Here is a 27,750-nt window from a genome sequence, read left to right on the forward strand (position 1 = left end):
CATTCTGCTGTTTGGAAATGCTCCTTGGGACTCTGCTCAACTGGTTTAACAGCTCTCACTGCATGCAAGTAGCAGTAGGTGCCAACTGTCTCTCACCTCTCCTGTATCTTCTCTGCACTCTGTCACTACCTCTTACTGGTGGGCAGCACTTTCACCCCTTGTGTGGTCAAGTTCTGCTTTCTAGCAAATGCTACTCATGAAGCTATGTGCTCACAATACCCTGCGTCTGTGTGTCCTGACAATGTGTCCGATGTTTCCATCTGCATTCTGTATTGCAGATGTGAGACCTTTGACTTGTGGCTTTTTCTGGGTCAGGAATTGCCATAATGTAGCAAAATGTAGTGTCTGCTTATTCATATTGATAAGAAGAACTCAGCTGGGTATTGCAGATAATGAAGCAGCCTGTGACAGAAACTCTGGTGTGCGTTGGTTTGGGTACAAACCCAAGTAGGTTGACGTATTCTTTGTGTCTTGTGATGTTCACATGAAGACGAGTCAGGCAGCCACCATGAGCGGGATGGTTTCCATGCTAGTGAATAGCATATTTATACAGCTCCTGCCTCCAGCTATGCCTTTCCACAAAAATCTCTTTTAATGTGCTGCTTGGTGGCCAAGGGCTTCTGGATAGCTGAGAGAGAGATCACACGTGACCTTGTGAAGCTGAGCATGTGATGGCTCAGCAGCTGCAATGGCATAAACCTGCCTATTTTGCCCATTAATTTCTTAACCATCAAGTCAATGATGGGGTGTCACTAGCTGATAAGCAGAGATCTATCAGAAGCTGAGTCTCCTGTCCTAAGTCTGGGCTGTCCCAGAGCAGCAAAGACCAAGAACATCATCAGCCAGAGCTGTAACCCAAGGTGCACCAGTATGTAACGTGGCTGCTGAAGGTACAACTGGCTCCAAGGTGCCTTTAAGGCTAAAGGGCTTTCTGACAAAACCAAACCTTCAAAGGTTGCTTGAGTTTTTTGCTAGTGAATAGCCAAGGATTAACCCATCTTGCAGTAAGACAAGTGGGAGGAGTAGCTTCTGGCTGTGGTCAGCACATATTAATACCCCTTGTGTTTTGCACCTAAGCTTTCATGCAGTGGGAAAGCCTCAGTTAGAGAAGTCACACCAAAAATACCTTCTGAATATATCCTCCTTCAGCAGAGGCTGAGAGCCTCTCTCTAAGAGAGAGAGGGGCCTGGCTAACAAAGCAGTTGTTTGCTCCAGCCTCCATGCTAAAGCCACAAGTTATTGAACGTCAGTCCACATATCTGTCACCAGCTGATCCCAAGCACACCTGAAGAACTGGCAATAAAAGAACCTCTTGTCCTAAACCATTCAGAGAGAGCAGTGCAGGAAGCTCTCCAGTGCAGCACGTAGCACTGCCGCCTGCTGGGACCACTTGCTTGGCCATAGTTCTCTCTTCCTAGGGGAAGGTTGCTTTTTCAGAGGAAAAACATTTGGTACCCTCTTGATCCAGGAGACCACTCCAGACCCCTGGGTGTAGACATTTGCCAGCGTGTGGTGCTTTGTGGTGTTCTCTGGCCAGAGATTTTTCTGGTGTGAAGGCTCGTCTTGACATCTCAAAAGGTTTCACATCCAGACAAGGACCTTCTCCTTCAGAGCTTCTTGGAGGAGTCCCTCAGACAGTAAGGGTCTGACACCAAAAGTGCCATTTAGTCCTTACTTTCAAAAGCTAGAGAGACTGCTGTCATAGGAGAGGAAACAAGAACTGGGACAGAGCAGAGAGAGAGGATAATAGTCATGGTAGAAAATCCTTCCAGTTGTGCCTAAAAAGTGTGTGGCAGGTGTTGTTGACTCCAAGTCTTCTGCATGAGCCAGTAGTTTTGCATGCTTTGCTCTACCCCAAAATCTGTACACTGGAACTGTTATTTAAAAATATGATATGTATTTAAACAAGAAAGTGTACAAGAACGACCTCTGCACTGCTCCAGCCATCCCCTTAACTTGCATGTGCCAGTCAGCACGTACCAATGTGCTTGAAATGGCTTTAAAATAGAAAAAAAAAAGAGTAAATACACCCACAAAATGGCTTTGAAATTTAAAAATAGGAGTAAGAGCTCATACAAAATAATTGTTAAAAAAAAAACCCTTAGAAAGCAAAGCATGAAAGTGATTAAAAGGTTTAAATTAGTGAAGAGCAAAATTATGTAATGGAGACAAATATTTTAATAGGTCATTTTTAAAAGCAAGTATCACGTTTGGGCTGGATGGAAAACACCTTTATGGGTTTTGAGGGGTTTTTTTCCCCAGTATCCATCCACAATTTCTGACTGATGTGACAGGAACAAGGAACCCTTTTGATGGTTTTGGCAGTTTCTGTCTTTCCCAGTGGCAATTTTGCCTTATGTGCTGCCATCTCCTGGCTGGTAGAGAGGTTAGGCCAGGCTGAAAGATTAAATAGATTCACAGAATCTCAAGGGCTGGAAGGGACCTCAAAAGATTAAGAAGAGTAAATATGGCAAATGTGACTCCCTGCAGCCCACGTTTTATGAAATTTTATTTGAAATATTTTTATAGGAGAAAAAAAAAGCTTAAAATCACAGTGTATTCAGCTGAGTCATTTAGGTGATGGGAAAGCTACAGGGGATGCTTGACCATCGTGTCCCAAATCCTTTCATACAACCTGATTCCCTGTTTTCAGTCTGAAATCACAGCTGCAATTGAAAAAAAACCCCAAAATTACTATGTTTTTTAAAATACGACAAGATTATTTTTTGTCTGATTCATAGAATCCTATTAGGTTTAATTATTTCTTTTCACACTTAAAAGTGATCCCAGGGCATTTTAAATGGGGGCCAAAGCAAAGAGCTTTTGTATGGAAGCTGTCAAATCTCTTCCTTTCTAAAGAATTCCTTTTGACGTGTCCTTGGCACAAAGACTTTGTTTTTCTTTTCTGTAAAGTCTTCAACAAGATTTGGAGAAGGAAGCTCTCCTGGGACAGATCTGTGTGGTTGAAGGTTCCTTTGATGCTAGGACCACCCCAAATCACTTTGTTGTGGCTAACATGACTCTTCTGGGATGGAGGGTTGGGCTGCTCAGATGAGGTGGAGCAGTTGTGCAGTTTTGCAGGCTGTGTGGTGGCTTGGCACACACTGGTTTTCACCGTTGTTTGCTCAAGAAAAAGAAGATTGGTCCTCAATGTAGAGCTGGAGCAAGGGAAGTGCCTTTCTTAGGAGTCATTACAATATTTTTCTAGTTGTAACTAGCTTGACAGAACTGTAGGTTTTCATCTATACATGGATACAAATAAAGATGTAACAGGTAAAATATCAATTTTTTTACTAGGGAAAAAAAATCAGCTGGCTTTCCAAGAGCTGTCTCATTTTTAAACAGTTTGTGCTTGGAATCATTACAGACAGTGCAGCGGTTCACCTCTGAGGAAGGCCAAATGAAACTGCACAAAACCATGTCTCAGGGAGAGATTGGGAAGCTGGTGGCTGCACAGAAGAGCCTGGCTCTGGATGGGAGGTAGGAAACATGACTGGAGATGGTAGATGAGTCCTTCCCATGTCCTTCTTGCTCTCCATCACCTCACTGAACTGTCCTGGCTCCTTTGGAGTTCCACCAACCAAAGCCAGCACACAAGTTACTTTCCCATCTTTCCTACATGACTGTGGACATGCCCAATTAGAAGAGGCATCCTATGCACATCATGATAAAGTTTTGTCAATGTGGGCTAGACATCCCGTCCCAAACCACCCAATTGCATGTGTGAAACTTGGGTTTCCTGTTTTTCCCAAGGTCAAGCAGCCTGGTAGAAGTAGTGTGGATTTTTAACTCCTCCTCAAACAGCATGTAGGTCCAGGAGATAAGAGATCATTTTGAGTAGAATATTTTCCTAGTTAAGGCAGTTCCTCTTTCCACAAATTATTTGTAGGCCTCAGCGAGCTAAGATGAGATTCTGGGTGAAGGGAAAGCAGGGGGAGAAGAAGACCCCACGAGAGAAGCTTGCTACTCAGTCTGAGCTGCTGGAGCTGTATGCAGAGCAAGAGGCCTCCAGCAGAGAGATGATTTCTGGCTTACAGCTTGGTGAAGGTAAGTTGATGGTGTAGCAGTGTGCCAGCATTATAAGGGGCAGAGAAATTGTGTTTGCTCTCATGGCAGAGGGAAAAGTTGGTGTAAATCTGGCTTTTCACTGCATCCAGGTATATCCTGATAATTAGGGGCTTAGGTGAAGACGTGAAACTGAGGAAGGCTGGGTTATCTGTAGAGTTGGAGTATCTGTAATGAGAGTTTTGTATATGATGGTGTGGTCTAACTGAGGCTGCTGTGGGAAAATGGTTGGAAAGCTGCACAAATCGTTCAGCCGTGCTGGTTCATGTCTCATGAATTCATGGATGGCATCAACCTGAAACGGTGGCAAGTAGGTTAGAGGGTGGGATCCAAAATGAGTCTCAAGGACGTCCATGTCACTGATCATCCCAGCAGCCATCTGAACATGGACAGATGTTTCCCCTCTTGATGGAGGAAATAGCCAAAGCAGAAATGATATTTAGTCTTCCTCTGAGTACCACACAGTGCTTTTCTTTCCCACAAGTTTATTCTGGTGCCCATTTATCTCCCTGTTCTAGTGGCAGAATAACTTTTCATCTGCTCTTAAACCTCTTTCCCGCTTTTTTATCACCTGTAGAGTTGGGTCCTCACCACCTGACTCCCCCACGGAGTCCTGAGCTGTCCGGTATCTACCGACGGGAGTTTAAGGAGAACAAGGAGCCCTCACCTAAAGTGAAACGCAAACGGAGCATCAAGATCAGCAACATGGCTCTGGAGCCCGTGCAGTGGCAGAACGACTCGCTGCAGATCATAACCAGCGCTAGCGACTTGAAGAGCATGGATGAGTTTCTCCTGAAAAAGGTAACTCTTGTCCTCACTGCTCCAACTAAATCATCAGAGAGCTCAAAGCGCAGATAGAGGCAACAAAGCCAAAATGATCCTGGGCGCAGCAGTTAGCAATACTAATACTGATAATTCATCTAGGGGTGCACAGCATGCCCTAGGGCAGGCTTGGGTGGAATGGGCACACTGTGCATGTGTTGTTCTGCGTGCTGTTGTTCTAACAGCTTCAGTGCTTCCGTTGCTGTGAGGTACCCCCAGTGACGCCAGAAATAGGTGACTTGGAGGGCAGGAGTCGAAGGCTGCAGGGAAATGCTCATATGAGAGAAAATGCCTTGTAATCATTAACAACATTGTCTGCCCATGGTGGAGCAGCTGCTCCTTAATGCTGCTTCAGCTCACATGGTGCTCTGCCATGGCAAAATTGGCATGGGTACATAAACCCCTTTTGGTTTCCCAGATGAATGAGCTAGATAATGAGGACAGCAAGAAGGACACATTGGTGGATGTTGTGTTCAAGAAAGCACTGAAGGAATTCCGACAAAACATCTTTAGCTTTTACTCCTCAGCGTTGGCGGTAAGTGAGTGGATGGCAGGTGAGAACTTCCTCCTCCAGGAGACATGAGATGCTCTGCGTTCTCCTAGTGCTGAAAACATTGCTGAGCCTTCCATTCCTGGTTTGCTTATCCCAAAGGATGACTGGACCTTTGTATTCAGTCCTATGAGCTGTAAATTTGAACCAACACTTCCTCATTAGCGTTGAGAGAACATTTCCGATCTCCGTGTTACAGCTTGCTCCCAGCCAAATCAGAGATGACAGTAAGTCAATAAATGCCTATTTGCCATCCAAAGGTTGGAAACCTGTGTTACATTTGCAAGTGGTGGAGACATCTCAACAATGTGGAGCCCTGCTTTCTGCTCTTCTGATTCTGAGCAATGGTTGCCATGGCTTATGATCGCAATGATCAAAAAAAGCTGGTTTACAGCCGAGATTCTTTTTAAGGCTTGAGCTGGCACTTGATGTCCTACCCTGCGCACTCAGAAGCCACTCTGCCGAAGGTCTCAAAACAACTCTATTAAATGATCGTTTTTCCCTTCTTTTAATCATACTTGGACTTTCCATGGGTATTTAGAAGCCAGTCAGGCTGAAATAATTGTCTGGAGCAGAAAAGGCAATCTGGGCTGTATAAAAATTGCTTTAATTTTTGCTTCTTTTTCCTTAAAAGATGGATGATGGGAAAAGCATCCGCTATAAGGACCTCTACGCCTTATTTGAGCAGATTCTGGAGAAGACCATGAGACTAGAGCAGAGGGATTGGAGTGAGTCTCCAGTTAAAGTCTGGGTCAATACCTTCAAAGTCTTCCTCGATGAATATATGATAGAGTACAAAACCCTCGACCACACCACAGTGAAGGTACTTTTCTTAAGACCCTTGAAGATTTGGAAATGTCTTTCTGTGGGGTTGTGCTCTCTGTAGACACATGGGTACCTCTGTTGTCTTCTCTTCTTTAAGCTGGGATGGACAACATAAGCTGGAATGCAAGGCCATTGGTTGTGTTTCACTGCACTCAGCAAACCCTAATTCACATATGGACTGAGCTGAGCCTTGGCCAGTGACAACATGCAGATAATGTGTCTGGGGCAAAGCTGCAGCCATCTGTGAATGGATTGAAAGGCAGCTCCTGGTGCTTCTTTTTTAGTTTGGGTTTGTTTTGGTTTTTTTAATCTGAGGGAAAGTGAGAGAGATTTAAGGTTTCCTAGTCTTTTGGCCTCTTCCCAAGTGACCACATACTTCACTGTCGGTTGGTTTAATGGAGAAGGGGGCATGGTTATTGTCTGTCCTCAGGGTCTAGATAAGTTTTTAGAGCACTCAGAGTTTGCAGTGCACCTTTCACAAACCTAATCTTCTTGCTTTGTGCTCCATATTGTCTGTGAGAACAACCACAGGGTCTCAGGCTGGGCTTGGGAGATTGTGTTTATTGCACAAATACCATGTATTCTGACTCTTCTGCTGCGAGTCCTCTCCAGGCTTCTCTCCAGGCAGGTTTTTCTTTGGAGCAGGCTGAGCATCAGCTTCATCTGCAGTGCTGAGCCATGTTCTCCTTGGGTGTTTTGCATAAGATGGAAGAGCTGTAGGTCACTGATGCTCGACTTAAGCCTAAAGCAGCAGCTCATCTCAGCTCTGAGATGAAGATGGGCACACTTGTCCAGGCAATTTCTGACAGCAAGGTGATCCATAGGAGTGACTCTCCTGGGATACAAATGCCAACAGATGATGGGACTGGAAAGCAGTGGGCAATGTTAGATAAGAGCCCTCTATACACTTTACCTGGAGAAACTGACCATAAATACACTGAAATATCTTTCTAATGCCAGGTGCCAAAAACAGAACGAAAAAAGAGAAGAAAGAAGGAAGCAGATGTGGTGAGTTGAGCATTGTGCCTGCACATTAAAAAATTAATGTGACCAGAATGACGAGCAGTAAGAGACCCACTTAAAGCTCATCTGAAAACACATCCCACATCAGTCGAGAAAGTAAACATGATGTTAAGAGTTGTTACAGAAGAACTGAGAGTAAAACAGAAAGTCTTGTTCTGCATTTCTGTATAATCTATTAGTGTGTGGTTTACATCTCTGATATCTTAGATGTAGGAGATTACATCTCCTTTTTACGTAAAGGATATGATACTGCTAGGAAGGATGCAGTTGCAGAGCAGAAAGGGGCCATGGATGCACAGAACACCTTAACATGGAGAAGTTGACCAGCCAACTTCAGTCAGACACAGTTTCTAATCTGCTTGCATAATGCAAACTGGCTGGCTGTTTTGGTTGCCTATGAGGTTATTGGACTAAAAAGGAAACAAAAATAGCAATTAAAATTAACTAACAGCTAAAAGTCGGAGACATAACCATGTTGCTCTCCTTTTTGTAGCAGACTAAGCAGCCATCTCCTTTTCCTTACCCCCTGCCTTTGTCATTGCAGGTGGAAGAGCACAATGGTCACATTTTTAAGGCGACTCAGTACAGCATCCCCACCTACTGTGAATATTGTTCCTCCTTGATTTGGATAATGGACAGGGCTTCTGTTTGTAAATGTAAGCACAGTCTCTTTGGGCTTTCTTCATGTACTCGTTTTACAGTGATGAGATTTTGGATCATGAAAGATATTCAGTGCTGTTTCCCACAAGCCCACTCTCAAATAATTTGGGATTTTTTTCTCATTAGAATAGCTTTTCATATAGATTTCAAAGGTTTCTGAAGTCAGCAAGTAAGTGCATCCCAGCAGCCCTTCCAGTCCTCAGGCTAAAGTTAGTTTTGTGAGTGGGAGCTTAGCATGACACATCCCTTAAGATCATATGGTCATCCCATAGGTGTATGGTCAAACCCTCTTTAAGTGTCCCAGTAAGGAGGACAGTGGACTTGGGTGTGGCAAATGTGTTCTACAGCTTCAGCCCGTAAGGTAACTGTGGGTCTCATGACCATGGCAAATTCATTTGGCTTAGCAACTATTTGGCCTCCTGATGTGTAGGGAGATCAGGAAAATGGAGGAGGACCAATGGGAAAAGTTTATTCATCTTTTTGGGTTTTCCAACATTTTTGAGTACATTGAAAGTATCAGCACTGGGGTGTTAGAGGCTGAGGATTAGTGCAGGAAGAATACAGATTAGGTGCTATTTCCACCCTCTTGGAGGGCAGCCATGTCTGATAGCTCAGAGTGACTCAGATTATTTTCTGAGTTGACCTGTCACAATTTTTTTTTAATGTTTCAGGAAGTTAAACACAGTTAAAACTAAACACAGCTTAAAATTAAAGGCTTCATCTTTTTTGTTTGTTTGTTTGTTTGAGTGGATCTAATGTAGAGTTGGCCTCTGGAGCCTGCAAATTCAACGTGCTTTTGACCTTTCTCCTGGGAGAAGCTACTCAATTCATATTCATTCCAATTTCTCCAGTGATCTGACTTTTTGGATTATTAAATACTATTTTTCTTCATTGCAGTATGTAAATATGCTTGTCACAAGAAGTGCTGTCTTAAAACCACGACCAAGTGCTCCAAAAAGGTAAATGTCTCTCATTCCTTTTTTTTTTCATTAAATACCTTTCAGACAGAGATCCCAAGCTTCCATTAAAAATGTCTGCAGGCATAGAACTTGATATAATGCAGGCAATAACCGTCCTTTGAGCAGGAGCTTGGACCAGGAATCCGTGGATCTCTAACCAGGGCTTTGGTGTATGCACATATTTTGGGAACAACACAGCAATGCGTCACTATTTATATGCTCAGTGATGCAGCAGATCATAGAATAACAGAATGGTTAGCGTTGGAAGGGACCTTAAAGCTCATCTAGTTCCAAACCCTTGCCATGGGCAGAGATACCTTTCACCAGACCAGGTTTCTCCAAGCCCCATCCAACTAGCCTTGAACACTTCCAAGGATGAGGCAGCCACAGCCTCTCTGGGCAACCCTTCCCAGTGCCTCCCCACCCTCACAGGAAAAAACTTCCTAATAACTCATCTAAATCTCCCCTCTTTCAGTTTGAAGCCATTTCGCCTTTTCCTATCAATAGCTGCCCTTGTAAAACATCCCTCCCTGGCTTTCTGTTGCAGCCACACCGAATAACAAAAATCTGCCTCATTTTATAGCTTTTAAGGACTTGGAAACGTGGGGTTATTCTTGGAAATACAGGTTATTCTTAATCCCACTGGTCCCTCAGCTCAGGCTCACGGCACAGCGCCCGAAGAGCAGCAGCTCTCACCATCCTCAGTAGAGGGAAATCAAATATCGTTTGCCAGGTTTAAGGCTGTGGAGGACAGTGAATGAACGCAGCAGGTTGCCCTGGCTAACAATGAATCATCACAATTTCATGGGTTTTCTCTTGAATAGTTTGTTTTGTGCCCAAAAGAAGAATCCGTGGTGCTCAGTGACAGAAGAAGGGGTAACAGGCACAAGCTGGAACACAGGAAGTTCCACTTGAACGCAAGGAATATCTTTGCTGTGAGAAGGAAGGAGCCCTGACACAAACTGCCCAGGGAGGGTGTGGAGTCACCTCCTCTGGAGGTTTCCAAACCCACCTGGACACATTCCTATGTGACCTGATGGAAGCGAACCTGCTTTAGCAGGGGCCTGGACTGGATGATCTCTAGAGGCTCTTCCAACCCCTACCATTCCGGGATTTTGTGATAAAACAGTCGAGATAATAACGTGTGCAAAGCTTTATCAGGACCTCAGGAGGCTTCTAAAGGAAGATCAGCCTCTGTAATATACAGCCTTCATAAAGCTGCACAATTACATTTTTCACAAGAAATAATCTGAACATACACAATGAGGATAAATATCTTAATATATTTGTATTTTCAATATATGTAGTATTTCTGCTGCATTCTTTCCTTTCTGACAGTATTCCTGCAAGAGCTGGGAATATCTCATGAGTTTCTTCTTTAAAATCTGGCAAGTTCAATGAAGTCTCTGTGTTTTTCCGAGAAGCTCAGAGATGCTTGGAGCCTTTTCATGCTTGGGGTTTCTCTGCAGAAGGAAGTTTTTGTACTTCACCCAAGGAAGGGAGTTCACTGTATTACCACCATAGCTTTCCACTTGGGCAGTTGGAGGTCCTTTTCTAGGAAGGCTCTGGCTTGTCTGTGCTTGGTGGGTTAACAGTTTTAGGGTTGGTTTTGATGACAGGAAGCCACAAGCCATCTCTTATTGCTTTGAGAAAGAGGTCTTTTGTTTTTTGGCAATAGTCTGGGATTCTGTGAAGCAGCTGAAGAAGTCTGAATAGCAGTCAAATCCAAACGCTGTGCCAGCATTGCTTCGTAAAAGGATTTTAAGCCCCTTTTTTTTCCTTTTCCTCTTCAGTATGACCCTGAGCTCTCATCTCGGCAGTTTGGCGTGGAACTCTCCCGTCTGACCAGTGAGGAACGAGCTGTGCCGGTGCTGGTAGAGAAGCTCATCAACTACATTGAAATGCATGGACTATACACAGAGGGCATTTACAGAAAATCGGGGTCCACCAATAAGATCAAGGAGCTGCGGCAAGGACTTGATACAGGTTAAAAAAGCAAACCACACACAAAGGAAAATCTCTACAACAATCAGGATGGATGTAAGGAGGGTGGGATGCTTCATTGGGGCAAAACAAAGGAGCGGTCCTGCTGCGGACTATGCAAGTGGCTTTCACAACCCCATGCAAATCTCGTGTCACCAACTCCCACTTTTTTGGGTGCAACACATGAAAAAAGTCATTCTAGTTGGTGGAAAACTTTGCCTTACCACCATGGCAATCGATGTCAGCAAGAAGAGAAGTCCTAGTTGCACCTAAGGGATTACCATCCCTGGCAAATGCATTTCTCTCTAATTTTAACATGTGGAGCTGAAATCAGGTGCTGGATTTCTTGGCAGTAAATCCAGTGTAGTTTTGGAGTGCCACACAAACATTTTCTGTCTTTGAGGAGCAGCTTATCATAACAGGGTTTGGGTTGAAAAGGACCTTTGAATGTCATCCAGCTCAGCCCCCTGGCTTCACTAATGGCTTCATATTGATCTATGCCTCTGTTGGTTTTTTTTCTTTTTCCTCCAATCTGCTGTCAAACCCAGACATTGATAATGTGAATTTAGATGACTACAACATCCATGTCATCGCCAGCGTGTTCAAGCAATGGCTCCGAGATCTGCCCAACCCTCTCATGACCTTTGAGCTCTACGAGGAGTTTCTGCGGGCAATGGGTAAGGAGCCTCCTTCACTATCCTGTTCCCTTGGCAGAGGAAAACATTGGCCACTTTTAAGTGCCAAACTTTTTATTTACTCTTTGGGCCCAAACAAACTGGTGTTACCAAATAATATTTACCTGATTTCAAAGTCTGATTTTTTGGCTATAAGGGTTTTTTACACAATGCCACGGGTAGTTAAGTATTGCTTTTTGTGGCACACATACGCATTTCAGTTCAGTAGATATCAGCCACACTTGTTAGCCAGGAGATCCGTCTTTTAAGTAGTATAAGTCAGCGTTAAGAAGGTATCATTTTAAGAGGAAAAAGTAGAAGCTGCCCCTAAATGCCAGTGCTTTCTCCGCAGGCCTCCAAGAGAGAAAGGAGACAGTGCGGGGAGTATATTCAGTCATCGACCAGCTCTCCCGCACTCATCTCAGCACCCTGGAGCGTCTCATCTTCCATCTGGTGAGGTACGTTGGGCCAAGGCAGCTCCAGGTAATGGGAGGATGCTCAAGTGTCTTTCATACCAAAACAGTTGAGACAAAAAGCAGGTGGGCAAGGGAAGGGGCAGAGCTTTCAGGCTAGTCGTGTCTCCCAGGAGGTGACCCCAGGGCCGTTTCTCCAAAAGGTGTTTCTATTGTTGAGCCAGCCTCCACGGTGCTCTGGTCACTCATGGTGTCTGTGATGCCTTTCATCACTGCAGCAACAAGTTTTTTTGGGTGGAAAACCCCAGTTGTTTCTCTGCCTCAGGAACACCTGAGATGTCTTCAGTTTTGGCTTTCTCCATCAAGCAGATTAAAGATGAGGGCAGAGCAGTGTGGTTGCTAGCAGAGCAAGATTATACCATAGAAATATTGTCTCCTCTATTCATCCTTGGTCATGTGGATGAGGTGCAGTAGAGGTGCCTTCACCTCTGACTTCTCTCTTAATCCCTATGTTTTTTTAGGATTGCCCTCCAAGAAGAGACCAATCGCATGTCAGCTAATGCCTTGGCCATTGTCTTTGCTCCCTGTATCCTCCGCTGCCCCGATACAACAGATCCACTGCAGAGTGTTCAGGACATCAGTAAAACAACCACGTAAGAACGTAGCGCTGGATGACCCAGCTCCATAAACCATCACTGTGTCACACCTTGATAACCCTTAGTATAGTCAAATGGCTCAGGAATAGAGAGCTTTCTCTCTATTCTCTCACATTATCTCAATCTCCAAAAGATGATTGAATGGGGATTTTTAAGCAGCCAGGGATGCCCGAGAGCAGATCAGCTCATACTTCTTCCCAGCACATCTCAGCGGGAAAAGGTGGAGCTTGTACTGAAGTAGTTTTGTAGTTAATCCTCTTTATGCCAAGCAGATCTTTATTCTTACTTAATTTTGTCTTTTTTGTTTGAGGAGATGAACTGGTTTGAACTAATTTGGTCTGCAGAAATATTTCTATTGCATACTTTGAGTTCTTTAAGGTGTTTGTCATAATTCCAATGATCTTACAGAGAAAAAGTGAAACCATTGCCCAAATTCAGTCTGACTCATATTAATAGATTTAAAAATAGATAAGGGAGATAATGATAATCATGGAAAACATCCAGCAAAGGACTATGCTTCTGAAAGAGGTGGTTTTAGCTCCAGTAAGTATTAAAAATTGTTGAAGACCAGAGTGCGCTTGAAGACGCAGCTGGTAGGAGCACTTGTCCTTCAACAGGATTTCTTTGTATCTCGTGGCTTAGACTTTAGCTATAGCATCCTCTAATTTTATCACACTGAAAGGTTTGGGTTTTTTTCCCCAAACACATTCCTGACAGCATTAAATAGCTCAGCTAAACAAGCTTCCTGCAGCATTACTGCATGCAAGCGAGTTGGAAGCAACCTGCCTTCTCCAGGTTTGTGTTTCCTGGATCCTTCTTCAAAGGGGAGAAATTTCTGTGGTGGTACCCTTGGAGGTCTTCAGTTTCTCTAGTTTGAATTTGTCAATCTGTTCATAGCCTGATATGACTCTTTTTAGGGGAATTTCCACTGCCCTTTGGTTTCCATCTGGACCTTTCTTCCTCTGTGCCTTCCCATCAGGGCAGACCTTCAGGCAAGACAGAGACAGCTCAGAACAGATTGTTTCCTCCTCCCATTTTGTCTTTTTTTGTTTCTCCCCTCCCACCATTAGTTGTGTAGAATTAATCGTCATCGAGCAGATGAACAAATACAAGGCTCGTCTCAAGGACATCAACAGCCTGGAGTTTGCAGAGAACAAAGCCAAGAGCCGCCTCTCCTTGATCCGCAGATCGATGGTGAGATGCCACAGCTGTCTCTGTCTCCTCCTGTCCTCTCCTTGCCCCTGAAATAACCCTTCTTTATCTTCTCCTGCTTATCCCAGCCTCCCAAATCCCTTGCAACTTCCCACACCATCTCCCACAGGACAGGGCCCCTCAGCCCCATAGTGGCTCTTTGCCTTCACAGGGAGTTATACCAAAGCACAAAGAGGTGGGAACAGTCCATGGAGATGTGGTCACTCCAGCTCAGATGCTCCTGATCGACTTTTCCACCTTCATTTGAGCTTGTTTCCTCCCGGGTTGAGTCAAGCCTTTCATTGACTGGCTTGGTGTTGCCCTGTGGAAGACCTGGACCATCTTTTTTCATGCTCAGTCACACTACCTGAACCTAAAATGAGCTCCCCAGATGCTCTCCCTGCTCCTGCATGGCCTTTTTGGGAGCCTCAAACTCATCACATTTAGCTTCCATGCTTCCTGGGGGGCCAGCGGGCTGTGGATACACACTGCGCTTGGCTTGTTGGGCTGCAGGAGTGCGACGGACTCAGCGCAGCGTGGTCATCCTGGACTTGGGCAAAAGATCCAAGTGGCCCCAATGCTTGGAGCTGTGTCCTCAGGCACCTGTTGCTCCTGCTTTTTGGGGAATGAAATCCAAGCAGGGGCTGACCAAGGTTGTGAGGCTGGTGCTGCAGAGCTGCCTCACTCATTCCTGTTTAAAAAAAATCATAAAAATGAACAAAAACGGGTTTTTTGGAGGGGCAATGGCATGTGCACTCTAACCTTCTGCTTTCCTTTTCATCTCCTCTCTAATCCAGAAACCTGTACTAATTGCAGTTAGATTTATGAGCATAAGCCGCAGTTCAATCCCGGTATGTATTAACTGCAGCGCACCCTGCGCCCGCCACCGCGTCCCTCCGTTGTGTGTCACCACTGCTCATTCCAGCCCCGTCTCACTGGCCATTGTCCGTGACGTTGCCTGTCCAGTCCCCGAGCAGGTCCCACTCCTTAGGGCCACTGTTTCTCCCACAGGTCCCCCAGGTGGCAGGAGTTTGGGACAGCCAGCACTCGGCCATCCCTGCACGCATCCCTTGCAAAAAAAAAAGCTTTCCACTCCTTTTCACTTTCTTACTTGGGTTTTTTTACAGCTTTGTTTTCTTTTTCCATCCTATTCTGTCCTCTTTTTCGCTTTGCTTGACTCATCCTTTCCCTTCCCATCCCAATCTCTGCTCGCTTAGAAATGCTCAGAATGCATTTCATTATTCAGTTGCTGCAGTATCTCAAGAGGGTGAACAAAATCCCCATCTGGGATATCTCAGAAACAACAAGGCATCCAAAGGTCTCCTCCACCTTCCTGGAGGAAGAGCACCACCTTCACTTTGGTGGTCAAGTCACTCAGATTTGAATTGGGAGGGATCCAGCAACCCTTCTGGTTTCAACCAATTCATCCCAGCTTGAGTTCCCAGTGAGAGCATGATGGGTGAGAAAAGCACCTGCAAGTTTTTAAGGAAGCTGTCGGCACGCTTTGCTTTCCTACCAGGTTCAGCCCATGATACTTCTCCCCATCCTTTGGCATCCATGAGGGTCAGGAAACAGAAGCGCAAAATTTGGGCTCTGCTCTGCTGTTGGTGTTTCACAAGGGCTTAAGTCCACAAGCTGGTGGGATCTTTTGAATCTCAGTGGTTTTGGCTAAGACAATTCAGGTAGCTGCACTTAGCTGAGACACCCATGTGAGAAGGTGCTGTTAGAAGAATGATGGGGTAAGGGAGCAGCTTTGCTGCAGAAGCAAAGTCTCTGAGGTGTGACATTAAAAGAGGAAACGAGTAAAATGGAGTAAGTCTTTCTTTTAAAGGGGAAAAAAAGGGAGGCTCCTTTACCCTGTAGACTTACTTTTGGCATGTGGGTCATCGGGAGGACCTGAGGATGCCCCAGCTGCAGGGTTGAATTAGTCCTATGGGGGGAAGAGCTGCATGGCAACAAGTTATTCAAAGGGGGTGAAAATTGTCAGGAGGAGGGCAGTGAGTAACAGGCATGACTCAGGCTGGTTGACACCTCCTAGGGCCTGGGCAGCCCAGGATCTTGAATTTAGAAGATGAAATGTGTCCAGTAATGATAACGGTTACGATAAAAGTTTTTTCATGTGCATGGTGTCTCTCATCTCCCCAAATCCATCTTTCTCTTCTTCTTAATGGAGCTCATCCTCAAAAGATTAAAGCAGCTGCATATCTAATATTCCTCCATGCCACACCCGTTTCAGTCTCTTCTCATTGCTGGCGTGAAAATTAAAAAAAAATCAAAACCAGATGATTCTTTAGAGCTGCATTAAATCTCCACATTTACCATGGGCACAAAAAATAGCATTTATTGCCTTATGATGGACCATTGGAGGTGGTCATGGTTTATTCACATACATGAGAGCAAAGCATGGACAACATGATTAGATGTGAGTTACTGTTTGTCGAAGGAGTAGGTGGAGACCCTTACGATGCTCAGGAGGTGCCAAGGGTGGGTGAGGGAAGGATGTGAGGTGCAATCTAATGATAAAGTGAGAGCCAGGTACCCTGAAACCAAAGCCTTGGTGATGCTCCCACCCAAAGCCAACATGCCCACTTTGCAGGTCAGGCTTCCCATTGCACTTTGCAGAAACACATCCTTCCACCAGCTAGGCTTGCTTGGAAGTTCAAGTTTCTCTCAGTTCACCAGCTGGTCCATCAGCACCATCCTCACCGCCTCCATCCTCACCCCCTCCAATGTGTTGAGTCCTTCTGGGACCTCTGCCAGCCTGGGGTGAGGTTTTGGAGGGTCCTGGGTGCAACCACCAGCGGTGCACTGAGGACCAGTGGCTGGGGCCGTCTTCTTCACTCCTTAAGAGAGCAGCGTGATTGGTACCTGAGACATTTGCAAAAATCACTTTGGCTGGTCGTGATGACACCATTGTCTCTCTTCAGGGCAAAGGACGCGCGCGACGTGGTGCCTACCCCAGCACAACATCTCCTGTTGCCATGCGCTTCCCCGCGGTGACGGATGTCCCGGAGGAGACCATGAGCAATGAGGAAGCCATGGAGATGGAGGTAACAGAGCAGCAGCAAGTGGCCATGCAGCAGGAAGAGAAGGTGCTGACTGAGCAGATCGAGAGCCTGCAGAAGGAAAAGTGAGTGGCCAAGGATTTGAGCCATGTCCCCTAGCTTTGGGTTACCTATGGATGATTCTTGACGTGGTATGGGTGTTGAGTGACCTGGTGAACTCCGTCCCTCTATGATCTCTTGGATAGGCGCTTCCCTTTCTTCTCCTCCCTGTGTTTTTGATCCCAGTGGGTCAATGGGTTGGTTTTGGCAGGGAGGAGCTGACATTTGAGATGCTGACACTGGAGCCCCGCGCCTCTGACGATGAAACCCTTGAGTCTGAAGCCTCCATCGGCACCGCCGACAGCTCTGAAAATCTCAACTTTGACTCTGAAGGAGCCATCTCCGATCGCTCAGGTAAATCCAGGCATTCTTGGGTTTATCACAGGATAGTTTGGGTTGGAAGGACCTTCAAAGCTCATACAGTCCAACCCTCTGCCACAGGCAGGGACACCTTCCCCTAAAACAAGTTTGTCAAGTTGTTTTTTGGCTTGGGAGGGTTATTTGTTTTTTCCTACCCACGGGAAATTTAAAGCCAGAAATTTAAATTGGCTTAAAGTGGCAGGTTAAGGATTAAAACGTGCACGTGGGGAGGTGGGTGACAGCACCCAGGATGGGGGGCGGATGTGAACACTCCTCCAGTGCCACTGCATCATCCCAGACGATGCTGCCTCCAGCAAGGTGCTGAGAACAATGTCCTGGCTTTGTGGCACATGTTCCCAGGTCATGGAGCTGAATTACCTGGTGAGTTTCAGGTTGTTAATCCTCCGGTGGTCTTTCCCCCTCACCCAGAGAGAAGTGTAGCACTTACCTCCCTGCGCCTCACCAAGGCAGAGGGGCCAAGCCGGCTGCGAAGGCACCCCAGGGTACAGCTGGACCCAGTGGACACAGCCGATGCCTCCATCTCCTCCTCGTCCTCCCAGTCATCCACGTCCTGCTTGCCCCACCTGCCTCGGAAGCGCTTCCAGATGTACTCCAAATCACCTTTCTACCGAGCAGGGGGATCTGGCGAGTCCCCTGAAAGCCGGGCAAGCCCTGAGGGATCTCTCCGTTATCCTGAGGACAGGCCTCAGTTCACCACCCGGGGGACGTTCAACCCAGAGAAAGGCAAACAGAAACTAAAGAGTGTGAAAACTTCTTCCCCCCCAAAAACCAAAGAGCCTCCAGATGGGGAGACAGGGGGGGGACGCAAGAGAAACCCTGAGGCCGACTGCGCCTCCACCCAACCCCTCGTCCTCCTGGGGAGCAACGAGTTCATGGTCTGAGGTGCTCCACACCCCCGGGGATGTGTCGTGCGTCGGAGCATCCTCCCTGTGTTCTGCAGCACCAGCAGCACTCCCCACGGCTTCCTCGTTAGTGCCAGGAGGATGAATTGTAATTAAAAAGGTTGGTGTTGGGGACAGTTTTAACGGTGGCCTTAATGGTTTTGGGGGAGCTGAGACCTTTGGGGGGAGGGTTGGAGCAGGGATGGGGAGGCACTGGCCAGCTCCCGCGCCCATTCCCTCGGAATCCACCACGTCTCAAAGCACTGCACCGCCACGTCCTCACGCCGAATTGCTGTCAGGAGGAGCAAGCCAAGGCTACAAATCCTGCGGGACTGTCCCAAGCTGGTGCTGGCTCTGGCTCTGCTCCAGCCCACTGAGCCCTCTGCGCTTTAACCACCTCACCCACGCCGACGCCGAGCGCATGGAAAAGTGTTAAAACCTGCCAAAAACCACCTCTTTTTTTTTAAAAGAAAATTTTTAATGTGACCTAACCACCTTTCCTCCTTTTTCTTTTTTTTTTTTTTTTGGAGACCGTCAGTATTAAAAAATAATAATAATAATAATCAAGGACTACTTGAAGCTATATTTGTTTATATGCCGCTTACTGGAGTTTCTTGTAAATATATATATTTTTATTAATATTTTTTTTTTAGTATTTTTCCCCAGACATAACTTTTCTTTTTTTCTTTTTAATTATTATTATTACTTTTTTGCTGGGGAGGAGGGTAATGATGGGCTGAGCCGTCCTGCTGGTGCCACTGCCAGTGGCACCTTCCGTCACTCACCACTACCGCTTTGCTCTATACACGGAGTTTTATTTTGAAAGAGAGATCCCTGGAGGGATAATTAGCATGATGTAAAAGCAGTGCCTGTGATAGGACTAATTAGCAATGCCAGCTAATGACTTTGGCTCTTAATCCCTCGTGTGTCATCATCGTTGTCACTCTTGGTGACACCTGGAGAAGCTGTGGCTACTGGAGAACTTTTGGAAAGGCAAAATTAGGAGACCCAGGGCATTAATTGGATGAACAGAGACTGAATCTGTCCTTTCATAGGTGCTGGGCATTGCAGGTTGGGTCCCGGCCTTTCCCGAAAGAGCACTGAAAAGGAGAAAAATACTGAAAAATTGCCTTTCCTGAGTGTTTTGTGTTTTGCTGGGTTTAGCCAAGCTGCCCTTTGGTCCCCTTTCCCCCTGCCCAAAGGCTCGTTTCATTCAAAGGATAGTTTATTTATTGGATGGGTTAACTTTGACTTTATTTTATTTTGGAAATTTTCTTGGTGATTGTTCTTGTTTCGGCCAAGGAAGCGACAGGTGTCGTGGGGAGGGCAGGGGCACGAGAGCAGCCTCCGCCGGGTGCCACATCCTGGCAGCACGGCGAGGACGAGCCGCCCATTCCCTGGCCGAAGGGAAAAACGAGACTGTGTGGGATTTTTGGAGCAGCCAGGGGTGCACTGGGCAGGCAGGTGGTAGCCACGAAGGCTCCTGGGGAGCCACTCAGCCCCCAGGGTGGGGGCAGCTGCTTGAAAAAGCAGCTTGAGGGACATGGAGATGGCAGAGCTGCCTTGATCCGAGAAAGATATATATATAGAGATATTTCTTTGGAGAAAGAGAGATTTCCCTTATATATATATTTGATATATATAACGAAAATATATTTAAAAATAATAGATATTCTATATATAAAGAAAATATGTAATAATATATTCTATACATAAAGAAAACATATATGAAAGAATCTGTATGTTCTGTATAGATATATATAAAAGAATATATATGAATAGTATATTTCTTTTATATACAATGTATATAAAGAAATATGGTATGCTATATGTAAAAATGTATATTTCTTTATATATTTAATATATTTCTATACATAAAGAAATATCTAAAGTATATTTCTTTATGCATCTCTATATAAAGAAATATATATTAAATATACTGTGTCAGATATATATTTCTTTCTGTATATATTTCTGTATAAAGGTATATATATTTATGTATTTATGAAGAAATATATACAGAAAGAAATATATACTATATATAAAGAATTTTTGTATGTTTTTATATATTTCTTCTATAGGTATAAAGAGAGATATCTATATTTCTTTATATATACTTCTGTATTTCTTTATATAGAGGGCATAATTCTCTGTATAAGGGAATGTAGAAAATATGTATAATTAGTATATGAAGAATATATGTTTATATATTTTATCTCTACATATATAAATGTAAAGGAGAGCTATAGAATATATAGAAAATATATTTCTTTATATATAGAATCTATTTCTTTATATATATATATGTCTGTGTGTGTGTATATCTATGTACACATACATATGTGTATGTGTGTGTGTATATATATATATATAAAGAAAAAAAATGAAAAGACATATCTGTATATATATATAATCCTGGGAGGAGCAAAGCTTGCACCAAGAGCCAGCCCCGAGGATGGCAGTTTGGGAGGCCCTGGCCAGACCCTCCCCCACCACCACTCAGACTCACTCCCACAAATAACTGCATTTTAGGGCAAGAAATGGGCTTTTTCAGAGCATTGGGAATGTCCTTACTACTGGAAAGAAGAGGGGCTATGAGCCATTAATTATTATTCTTATTTTTAATAGACTTTTTTTAAGTAATTTATAAGTCTGCTGCCTGTAAATGAAGAACAAAGTCTGTATCGTACAAGGATATATTATCCTGTGTGAGCACTGCTAGAAACTGTTTAAAAGGCCAAAAAAAAGAGAAATAAAAATATAATTCTATCAAGGCAAAGACTTTGTAGTGCCTGGCAGCAATCCTCCACTGCTGCCAGGTTGGGGGCACTGGAGTTGGGGCGTTGTTTGGCCCTCGCACCACAGCCTTGCGCACAGGCCGTTGGTCCCCGAAGGAGCGAAGCAGGGAGCGAGAGCTCTGGCACGGGGGCACACAGCACCCGGCCTTGGCAGGCTGGCCAGCTCACCTGGCCTCACTCAGATTATTTCTGTCCAGATTCTATCCGTTATTTATCTTACCTAATTCCATTTTATTTATGTTCACATCCTTTACATTAATTTTATTGATATTCTAATAATTTTATTCAAAGTATTTATTTCATTACGAATATTTAATTCCAAATACCTAATTCCCATTATTTATATCCAGATCATTTCCATTCAGATCATTTCAATTTCTCTTACTCATATTCAGATTATTTCTATTTGTGTATATTCAGAGTGCTGCTATTCAGATTCTTTCTACTTAGATTATTTATATTCAGCTTGTTTACATGCAGATAATTTATTTTCAGTTGATTTGTGTTCAGATTATTTGGAATTATTTATTTTCATTTTACTTATATTCACGTGATTTACATTAATCTTGTTTATATTCCAATTACTTCATTCTAAATACTTAGTTCCAATTATTTATATTCAGATTATTTCAATTTGTATATGTAGAGATCATTTCTGATTCTTTCTAATTAGATTATTTATATTTAGTTTGTTGATATGCAGATAATTTCAATTTATTTGTATGCAGATTATTTCACATTATTTCTTTTAACTTCTATTCAGATTATTTCTATTTAGATTATTTAATTCCGGTTATCTCCAATCACATTATTTATCTTATTCAGATTCAAATATTTTCTCTTCAAATCATTTCTGTTCCGATTAGTTCAGATTATTTACTTTCCATTTCCATTCACATTGTTTATAGTCAGTTCTTTACTTTCCAGTTGTTTCTAGTCAGATTATTTTCATTTTATTTATAGTCACATTGTTTCTATTCATCTTATGTTGTGATGCTTTAATTTTGATTATTCAGATTATTTCTATTCATCTCTCAGATATTTAGCTTGTTTATATTCAGGTAAGTGATTTACTTTCAGATAACCATCAACATGCAGATGGTTCCCTGCCCCCCACTGCCCCCCCATCAAGGACCCTGAGTCAGCAGTGCATGGAACCTGGCTGCAAAATCCCTCTTTATTCACAGTATAAAATTGAGTAAGGGGGAGGGGGAGGTGGGAAATGGGACAAGAGTCCATCACCACATGTCCCCAGGCTCACTGGGCTGAAGTCATAGGAATGGGATAGGGAACGGGACCCATGAGGGAGGGACAATGATTGCATCTGCAGGGGCACACAGCCCCACATGGTGTCACCCCCTGGGCTGGGATCAGCCCTGGGACAGGGTCACCCAAAGGCTGATGTCACCCTAGGCTGGCATCACTCCAGGCTAGCATCAGCCCTCCCCAGTGTCACACCGAGGCTGACATCAGCTCTCCTCAGTGTCACCCCCAGGCTGGGGTCATTCCCATCTAATGTCACTCCTGGGCTGGTATCAACCCCAGATGGCCATCAGCTCTGTGGCCAGTATCATCCCTGCCAGTGTCACTCTTGATCTTGTGTCATACCCCAGGCTGGCATCACCCCTGGACCACTGTCACCCCCAGGCTGGCATCACCCCTGGGCTAATGTCACTCCCAGCTTGGCATCACTCCTGGGCCAGTGTCACCCCCAGGTTGGCATCACCCTTGACCGGTGGCCCTCCTGAGCTGGTGTCATCTCCAGGATGACTGCCATCCCCAGCAGATGTCACTCCTGGGTGGCAATGGGTCCCTGGGGGTGCTGGTGCCACAGCAAGGGCCCCTTGCCCTGGGTCCATGGGTTCCTCCAGTCTTTGGGACAGCAGCACCCAGCAAGGTGCCCACCCCAGTGAGGTGCTCCCAGTGCGCCTGACACTCATTTGGGGACCACCAGCTAACTATGCCACCAGCTGCCCGCAGTGAAACTGGTCCTACATCCCAGCTGTCAGCAGCATCCCGTGGTCCTGGACACCCCCTTGGAGACAGGACCACGGGCACCTTCATGCCCTATAGCATCTCAGGGCAAGGAGACCCAGGCTGAGGGTGACAGGGTGCCAAGGCAAGGTGACATGAGGGGGTGGGAGGTGGAGTCAGTTCTTGAACATGTCACACAGAAGCTTCTCCATGGGGGTGTTGCCGATGGTCCGGCGGAAGAAGAGCAACTCCACGCGCTCAGAAGAGAGGAAGCGCAGCGCTGGGAGGAGCAGCAGCAGCTTCCCAAACCTGGGGAATAGAGTGGTGGCCATGGACAGGTGTCTCACCTCCCAATGTCACCCCTGGGGACATGGGGATGCCTGTACCTGACAGGTTGCCCGGGGTAGTGAGAACGGTTGTGCTGACCCAGCATCACCTGTGACTGGTCCTGCAGGTTCTCCACCTGCTCGGGGTCCTTCAGGCCACGGGTCTCTATAGGGACAAGGGAATGGCGAGGTGGGTGGGGACATGGGGACAGGCAGTGGTGGGTGCTAGTAGGTCCCCTCACCTGGTTTGAAGAGCACCACAGCCTTCATGCAGGCAAATTCAGTGGGGTCAACGGCTAATGCCTTGAAGCGGGCAAGGGTCTCCTGCAATGCTCGGACATCCAGGGCAGCTGGCAGCAGCTTCCCAGACGCTGGCTCAGGTACAGCCAGCAGTGGGCAGCTCTCCAGGGGCATGGACCACTGGATGGCACAGAGCAGGAACAGCTCACTCCACGCTTCTTCCAGGAGGATCACCTAGGTTGGGAGTCAGGGGGAAACCTGAAGCTTGTGTCGTCCCCAAAGGCCCCAGCACCTGTAGCCACCATCACTGGTTGGGCTGAAGAGCATCTACTTGGTGGCAGGGACCCCAAGACACAGAATCATTTGGGTTGGAAAAGACCTTTAAGATTAAGTCCAACCACTGACCTGACATTGCCACACCCACCACTAAACCATGTCCCTTGGTCCCTCTGCCCCTCAACTATGCAGCTTTGCATCCCCATCCAGGGTTGGGAAGCCTGTGCCAGTGTCTTAACAACCTTCTCGGGAAAAAAGACCCTGTGGTGAATGTCGGGATGCTCCAGCCAGCCCCATTCAATTGGCTGCCTCCGTACTTCAGGGTCCCTCTTGCCCCAAGCTCACCTGGTCACGGAAGGGCAAGTTGGAGAAGACGGGCAGGTTTTTGGCCCATTTCACAGCCATGAAGAGGAGTCGCGCAGAGGTCTCATAGACGTTTTCGGGGCTGGCTGCCGGGTATGGTGCCACTTGGTACTCACTGGCTGCCCGCTCTGGCTCACTTCCTGTCACGTCCACCGTCTCGTCAGCTGTGGGTATCAAAAAGGACATTGGTGGTCACCACACCATAAGGGCGACCCCCACATCCCCTCCCCGCCAGCAACCACCCACCGTCCTCGGGCTCCAGCTTGGCGCAGGTCTCGGCCGTCATCAGGCTGGCCATGAAGCGGTGGTTGGTGGGCGGTGTGGGTGCTCGGGGACCCGGAGTGACGGTGACAGTGGCACCGGGACCATGGGGAGCTGGGCAGGGGGCCAGAGGCACCTCACGTGTGGTGGCCACATGCTCAGTGGGCAGCTCAGCATCTAGTTCAATGCTGTCCAGCCGGACCTGTGCCGTGCTGCGGGGCTGGCGCTCGTTCTGCACAGCTGTGGGGACAAGGTGGCATCAGCACCAGCCACCTCATTGTCACCCCCCACCGTCTGTCACTGCCTGTACCCCTCACCCCTCTCACCGTCCTTGTTCATGCCGGCTTGCAGGCACTTCTTGAGCCGGCAGGCCTGGCACTGGTTGCGGTGCGCCTTGTCCACAGGGCAAAGCCCCGTCCCCGCCTGGCACCTGTGGTGAGAGGTAGCACCTGGGAGTCCCTGTCCCTGGGGGAAGGGGGGAGTTTTGCTCCCACGGGTGCCATGTCCTGAGGGTGTGCTGTCCTAAATGGAGGTCCTACACCCAACAGATGTCCCACCCCAGTGAACACTTTGTTCCCCATGGGTGCCCTCTCCCAGTGAATAGCAGCCTTGATGGCTGTCCCTGGAACACCACTCCCCCAAGGTCCCTGTCCTATTGGGTGCCTGTCTTCTGGTCCCTGCCCTGATGAGTTCAAGTCTACCTGGGTCCCTGCCTCATTGGATGTCCTTGCCTCATTGGATGTCCTTGCCCCACTGGTTCCCTGTCCCCCTTGTCTGTGCCCTGTGGGATGCCTCTCTGGGTGTGCATCCCCTGGGACCCTGCCCTGCCCCATCCCACCACTTCCTACCCCATGGGGACCCCTCACCCCAGTCCCTACCTGTAGATGAGCTTCCTGCGGACACTGCGCTTGAAGAAGCCGCTGCAGCCATTGCAGGCATAGATGCCGTAGTGCTTCCCGCTGCTGGTGTCCCCACACACCTTGCACAGCAGCACAGGGCTCAGCGCCTTGCCAGGGGCTGGGTTCAGCCCTGTGGGAATGGAGCCACCACATTCAGGGTGACTCGGGACACCCCAAAGACCCTCATGTCTCCTGCCGGTCCCTGCCACCTGGGACGCTGCGGGATGAGCTGGCATAGGACTTAGAAATGGGAACACTGGGCATCCCAGTGAGGGGACAATAGGCATCCCAGAGAAGAGCACATAACCAGAGATCATGAAGAAGGACTATGGCTGGGGACGCTGGGCAGTCCAGCAAGAGGCTGTGGACATCCTGGAGAAGGGTCAGAGCAGGGGATCACGGGGCCCCTGGAGAAGGGCTGGGGACCCAGAGCACCCTGGAGAGCGTGATGGCTGGGAACTGCAGGCATCCTGGAGAAGGGCTATAGCTGGGGACCCTGGAGAAAGGCCGTGATGAGGACATCACGGCATCATGGAGAGGACTGGGATTGGGGACTGCAGGCAGCCCGGCCCAGAGAAGAACCGTGCTGGGGATGCTGGATGTCTTGGAGATGGACCATGATGGAGACCCCAGTCATCCTGAAGAAGGGCTGATGGGGAACCCAGGCATCTCGGAGAAGGACCCTGATGGGGACTTCAAGGACTTGGAGAAAAACTACACTGGCGGACCCCCCCCCCCCGAACATCTTGAAGAAGGACCACAGTGAGGCCCCAGCCATCCCAGAGAAAGACCCCATTGGCACCCATGGTCCCACCGTGTCGCACCCACTTAAGCAGAACGGCCCCTCTTACCCGTGGGGCTGTCGTCCAGCCCGGCGCTCACCACCGACCCCACAGGTGACACAGCCATCCCCAACCCAGCCTTCCCAGCCCGTCTGCTCCCTCCGGAGCAGTGCTGGGGTGCCTGGAGGCTGTTGAGGCGATGGGCGTTCCAGCGGCTCTGTAGGCAGTGGGGCTCTTGCCTTGCTCTCTTCAAGGCAGCTTAGTGCCAGGCGCTGTGTAAGCAGCCGCCTCTTTGTCACCCTCTTAATCTTTAGTGTCTGTTCGGGGCCCAGGGAGGGGGGGCGGAGGGCGGATCAATCAGCCACGCGATGAAGAATTAAAAAGGTGCTGAGCCCCAGCCCTGTAACCCTAAACCCCGCGACACCCAAGCCACCCTCCTGTGCTCCACCACAGGCCACCATCGGGGTGTCACTCGGCCACCACCTGTACCCCCCCACACTGCGAGGCTGAGATTGCAGCAGAGGTGGGAGATGGGGCCTGGGGCAGGGACCCCCACGTGTGTGTGTGTCTGTGTCCTGGCTGGGGACCCACCGGGCCCTGTAAGCACAAAAGCCCTTCACTAAGACGGTTAGAGGGGAATAACGAAAAGTGGTAATTAAGGGGGTTAATTTCCCTGCCCCCAAGCAATTAATTACCAGCCCTGATGGTGAGGGGAGGGCAGGAGCCTTGGTGAGGCCCCGCCGTGCCTCAGTTTCCCTTCCTAGGAGGGGCCTTGAAGACGTGAGGCCGAGGCTGCTGACACGGCAGCAGGTGGGGGCTGGGTGGCCCCTGGAGTTACACAACTGCCACTAAACCCTTGCCATGACAGGGCAGCACAATTTGGGATTTGAGGGCTTTAGCTGCTAAACCCTCCCTGTCCAGCTCAGGGCGATGGCTGGTGGCCACCGTCATCAGGCCTGTGTTGTTCCCTGGGATGGGCCATGCTGCATCAGAGGGTACCCAGCCCTCTGTGTCCTTCCTGGGTGCTCAGCCTGTGGCTCTGAGGTGTTGCTGCCTGCGGACAGGCGCTGGCAGCAGGATCCTTGCTGAGGGTGGGTGGCTGTGACACCAGTGGGTCTGGTGGCTGGTGATCACCTTTCCATCAGCCCTGCCTGCGCCATGGCACTACTGTCCTGCCCCATCCCCACTGCCTGTGGTCCAGCTCCATCAGACTGCTCACGACTTCCTTCCATCCCTGATGCCCACACCTTCTTCCATCCCCACATTTGCAGTGTGGTGCCATCCTCAATGCCTGCAGTGTGGCTCCATTAATGCTGCCCATAATCCCCTTCCATCCCCACTGCCTGCAGCATCATTCTATGTCTGCTGCCTGCACCTTTGCTCCATCTTTCCCTGCTCTATTGCTCCATGATCCTGTTTGCAGCACAGCTCCGTCCCCTCTGCCCACAGTACGCTCCCATCCCAGGACACCTCATCACCCCTGGGGTGTCCTGTCCCACCCCACAGCCCTCCATCCCACAGCAAGTCCCCGTCCTGACCCAGATCTCTGACAGCCGCCATCTGCAGCAGCAGCCGCCCTCCTCCCTCAGCAGAATTATGATGCTGGGCTAATGCGACAGGAGCAAGCTGTCACCCCACCCTCCT

The 27,750-nt window shown here is 47.5% G+C and overlaps 2 protein-coding genes across 7 annotated transcripts in view; one reads left to right on the top strand and one right to left on the bottom strand.

Annotated features, from left to right (window-relative positions):
* Positions 1–19,828, top strand: part of MYO9A (myosin IXA) — a 198,609-nt gene extending 178,781 nt beyond the window's left edge. For all 6 annotated transcript variants that reach the window (XM_062000449.1, XM_062000451.1, XM_062000452.1 and 3 more), the window contains 16 exons: positions 3,368–3,480; positions 3,890–4,047; positions 4,643–4,866; positions 5,306–5,422; positions 6,072–6,260; positions 7,223–7,270; positions 7,830–7,941; positions 8,843–8,904; positions 10,698–10,890; positions 11,436–11,564; positions 11,914–12,019; positions 12,496–12,627; positions 13,701–13,824; positions 16,749–16,951; positions 17,137–17,279; positions 17,715–19,828. In XM_062000449.1, the coding sequence (XP_061856433.1) occupies positions 3,368–3,480; positions 3,890–4,047; positions 4,643–4,866; positions 5,306–5,422; positions 6,072–6,260; positions 7,223–7,270; positions 7,830–7,941; positions 8,843–8,904; positions 10,698–10,890; positions 11,436–11,564; positions 11,914–12,019; positions 12,496–12,627; positions 13,701–13,824; positions 16,749–16,951; positions 17,137–17,279; positions 17,715–18,187 (2,526 nt within the window). In that variant the 3' untranslated portion in view covers positions 18,188–19,828. The remainder of the gene's footprint in view (positions 1–3,367; positions 3,481–3,889; positions 4,048–4,642; positions 4,867–5,305; positions 5,423–6,071; positions 6,261–7,222; positions 7,271–7,829; positions 7,942–8,842; positions 8,905–10,697; positions 10,891–11,435; positions 11,565–11,913; positions 12,020–12,495; positions 12,628–13,700; positions 13,825–16,748; positions 16,952–17,136; positions 17,280–17,714) is intronic.
* A 3,307-nt stretch (positions 19,829–23,135) lies between these two features.
* NR2E3 (nuclear receptor subfamily 2 group E member 3) lies at positions 23,136–26,233 on the bottom strand. Its single transcript, XM_061999909.1, has 8 exons — positions 26,176–26,233; positions 25,304–25,454; positions 24,752–24,855; positions 24,411–24,665; positions 24,147–24,328; positions 23,528–23,759; positions 23,346–23,451; positions 23,136–23,268 (listed from the first exon to the last, which is right to left on the bottom strand). The coding sequence occupies exons 1-8, from the start codon at positions 26,231–26,233 to the stop codon at positions 23,136–23,138; spliced, it is 1,221 nt and encodes a 406-aa protein (XP_061855893.1).
* Positions 26,234–27,750: the final 1,517 nt, after the last annotated feature.

This window comes from Colius striatus, chromosome 7 (genome assembly GCF_028858725.1).
Source record: "Colius striatus isolate bColStr4 chromosome 7, bColStr4.1.hap1, whole genome shotgun sequence".
NCBI lineage: Eukaryota > Metazoa > Chordata > Aves > Coliiformes > Coliidae > Colius > Colius striatus.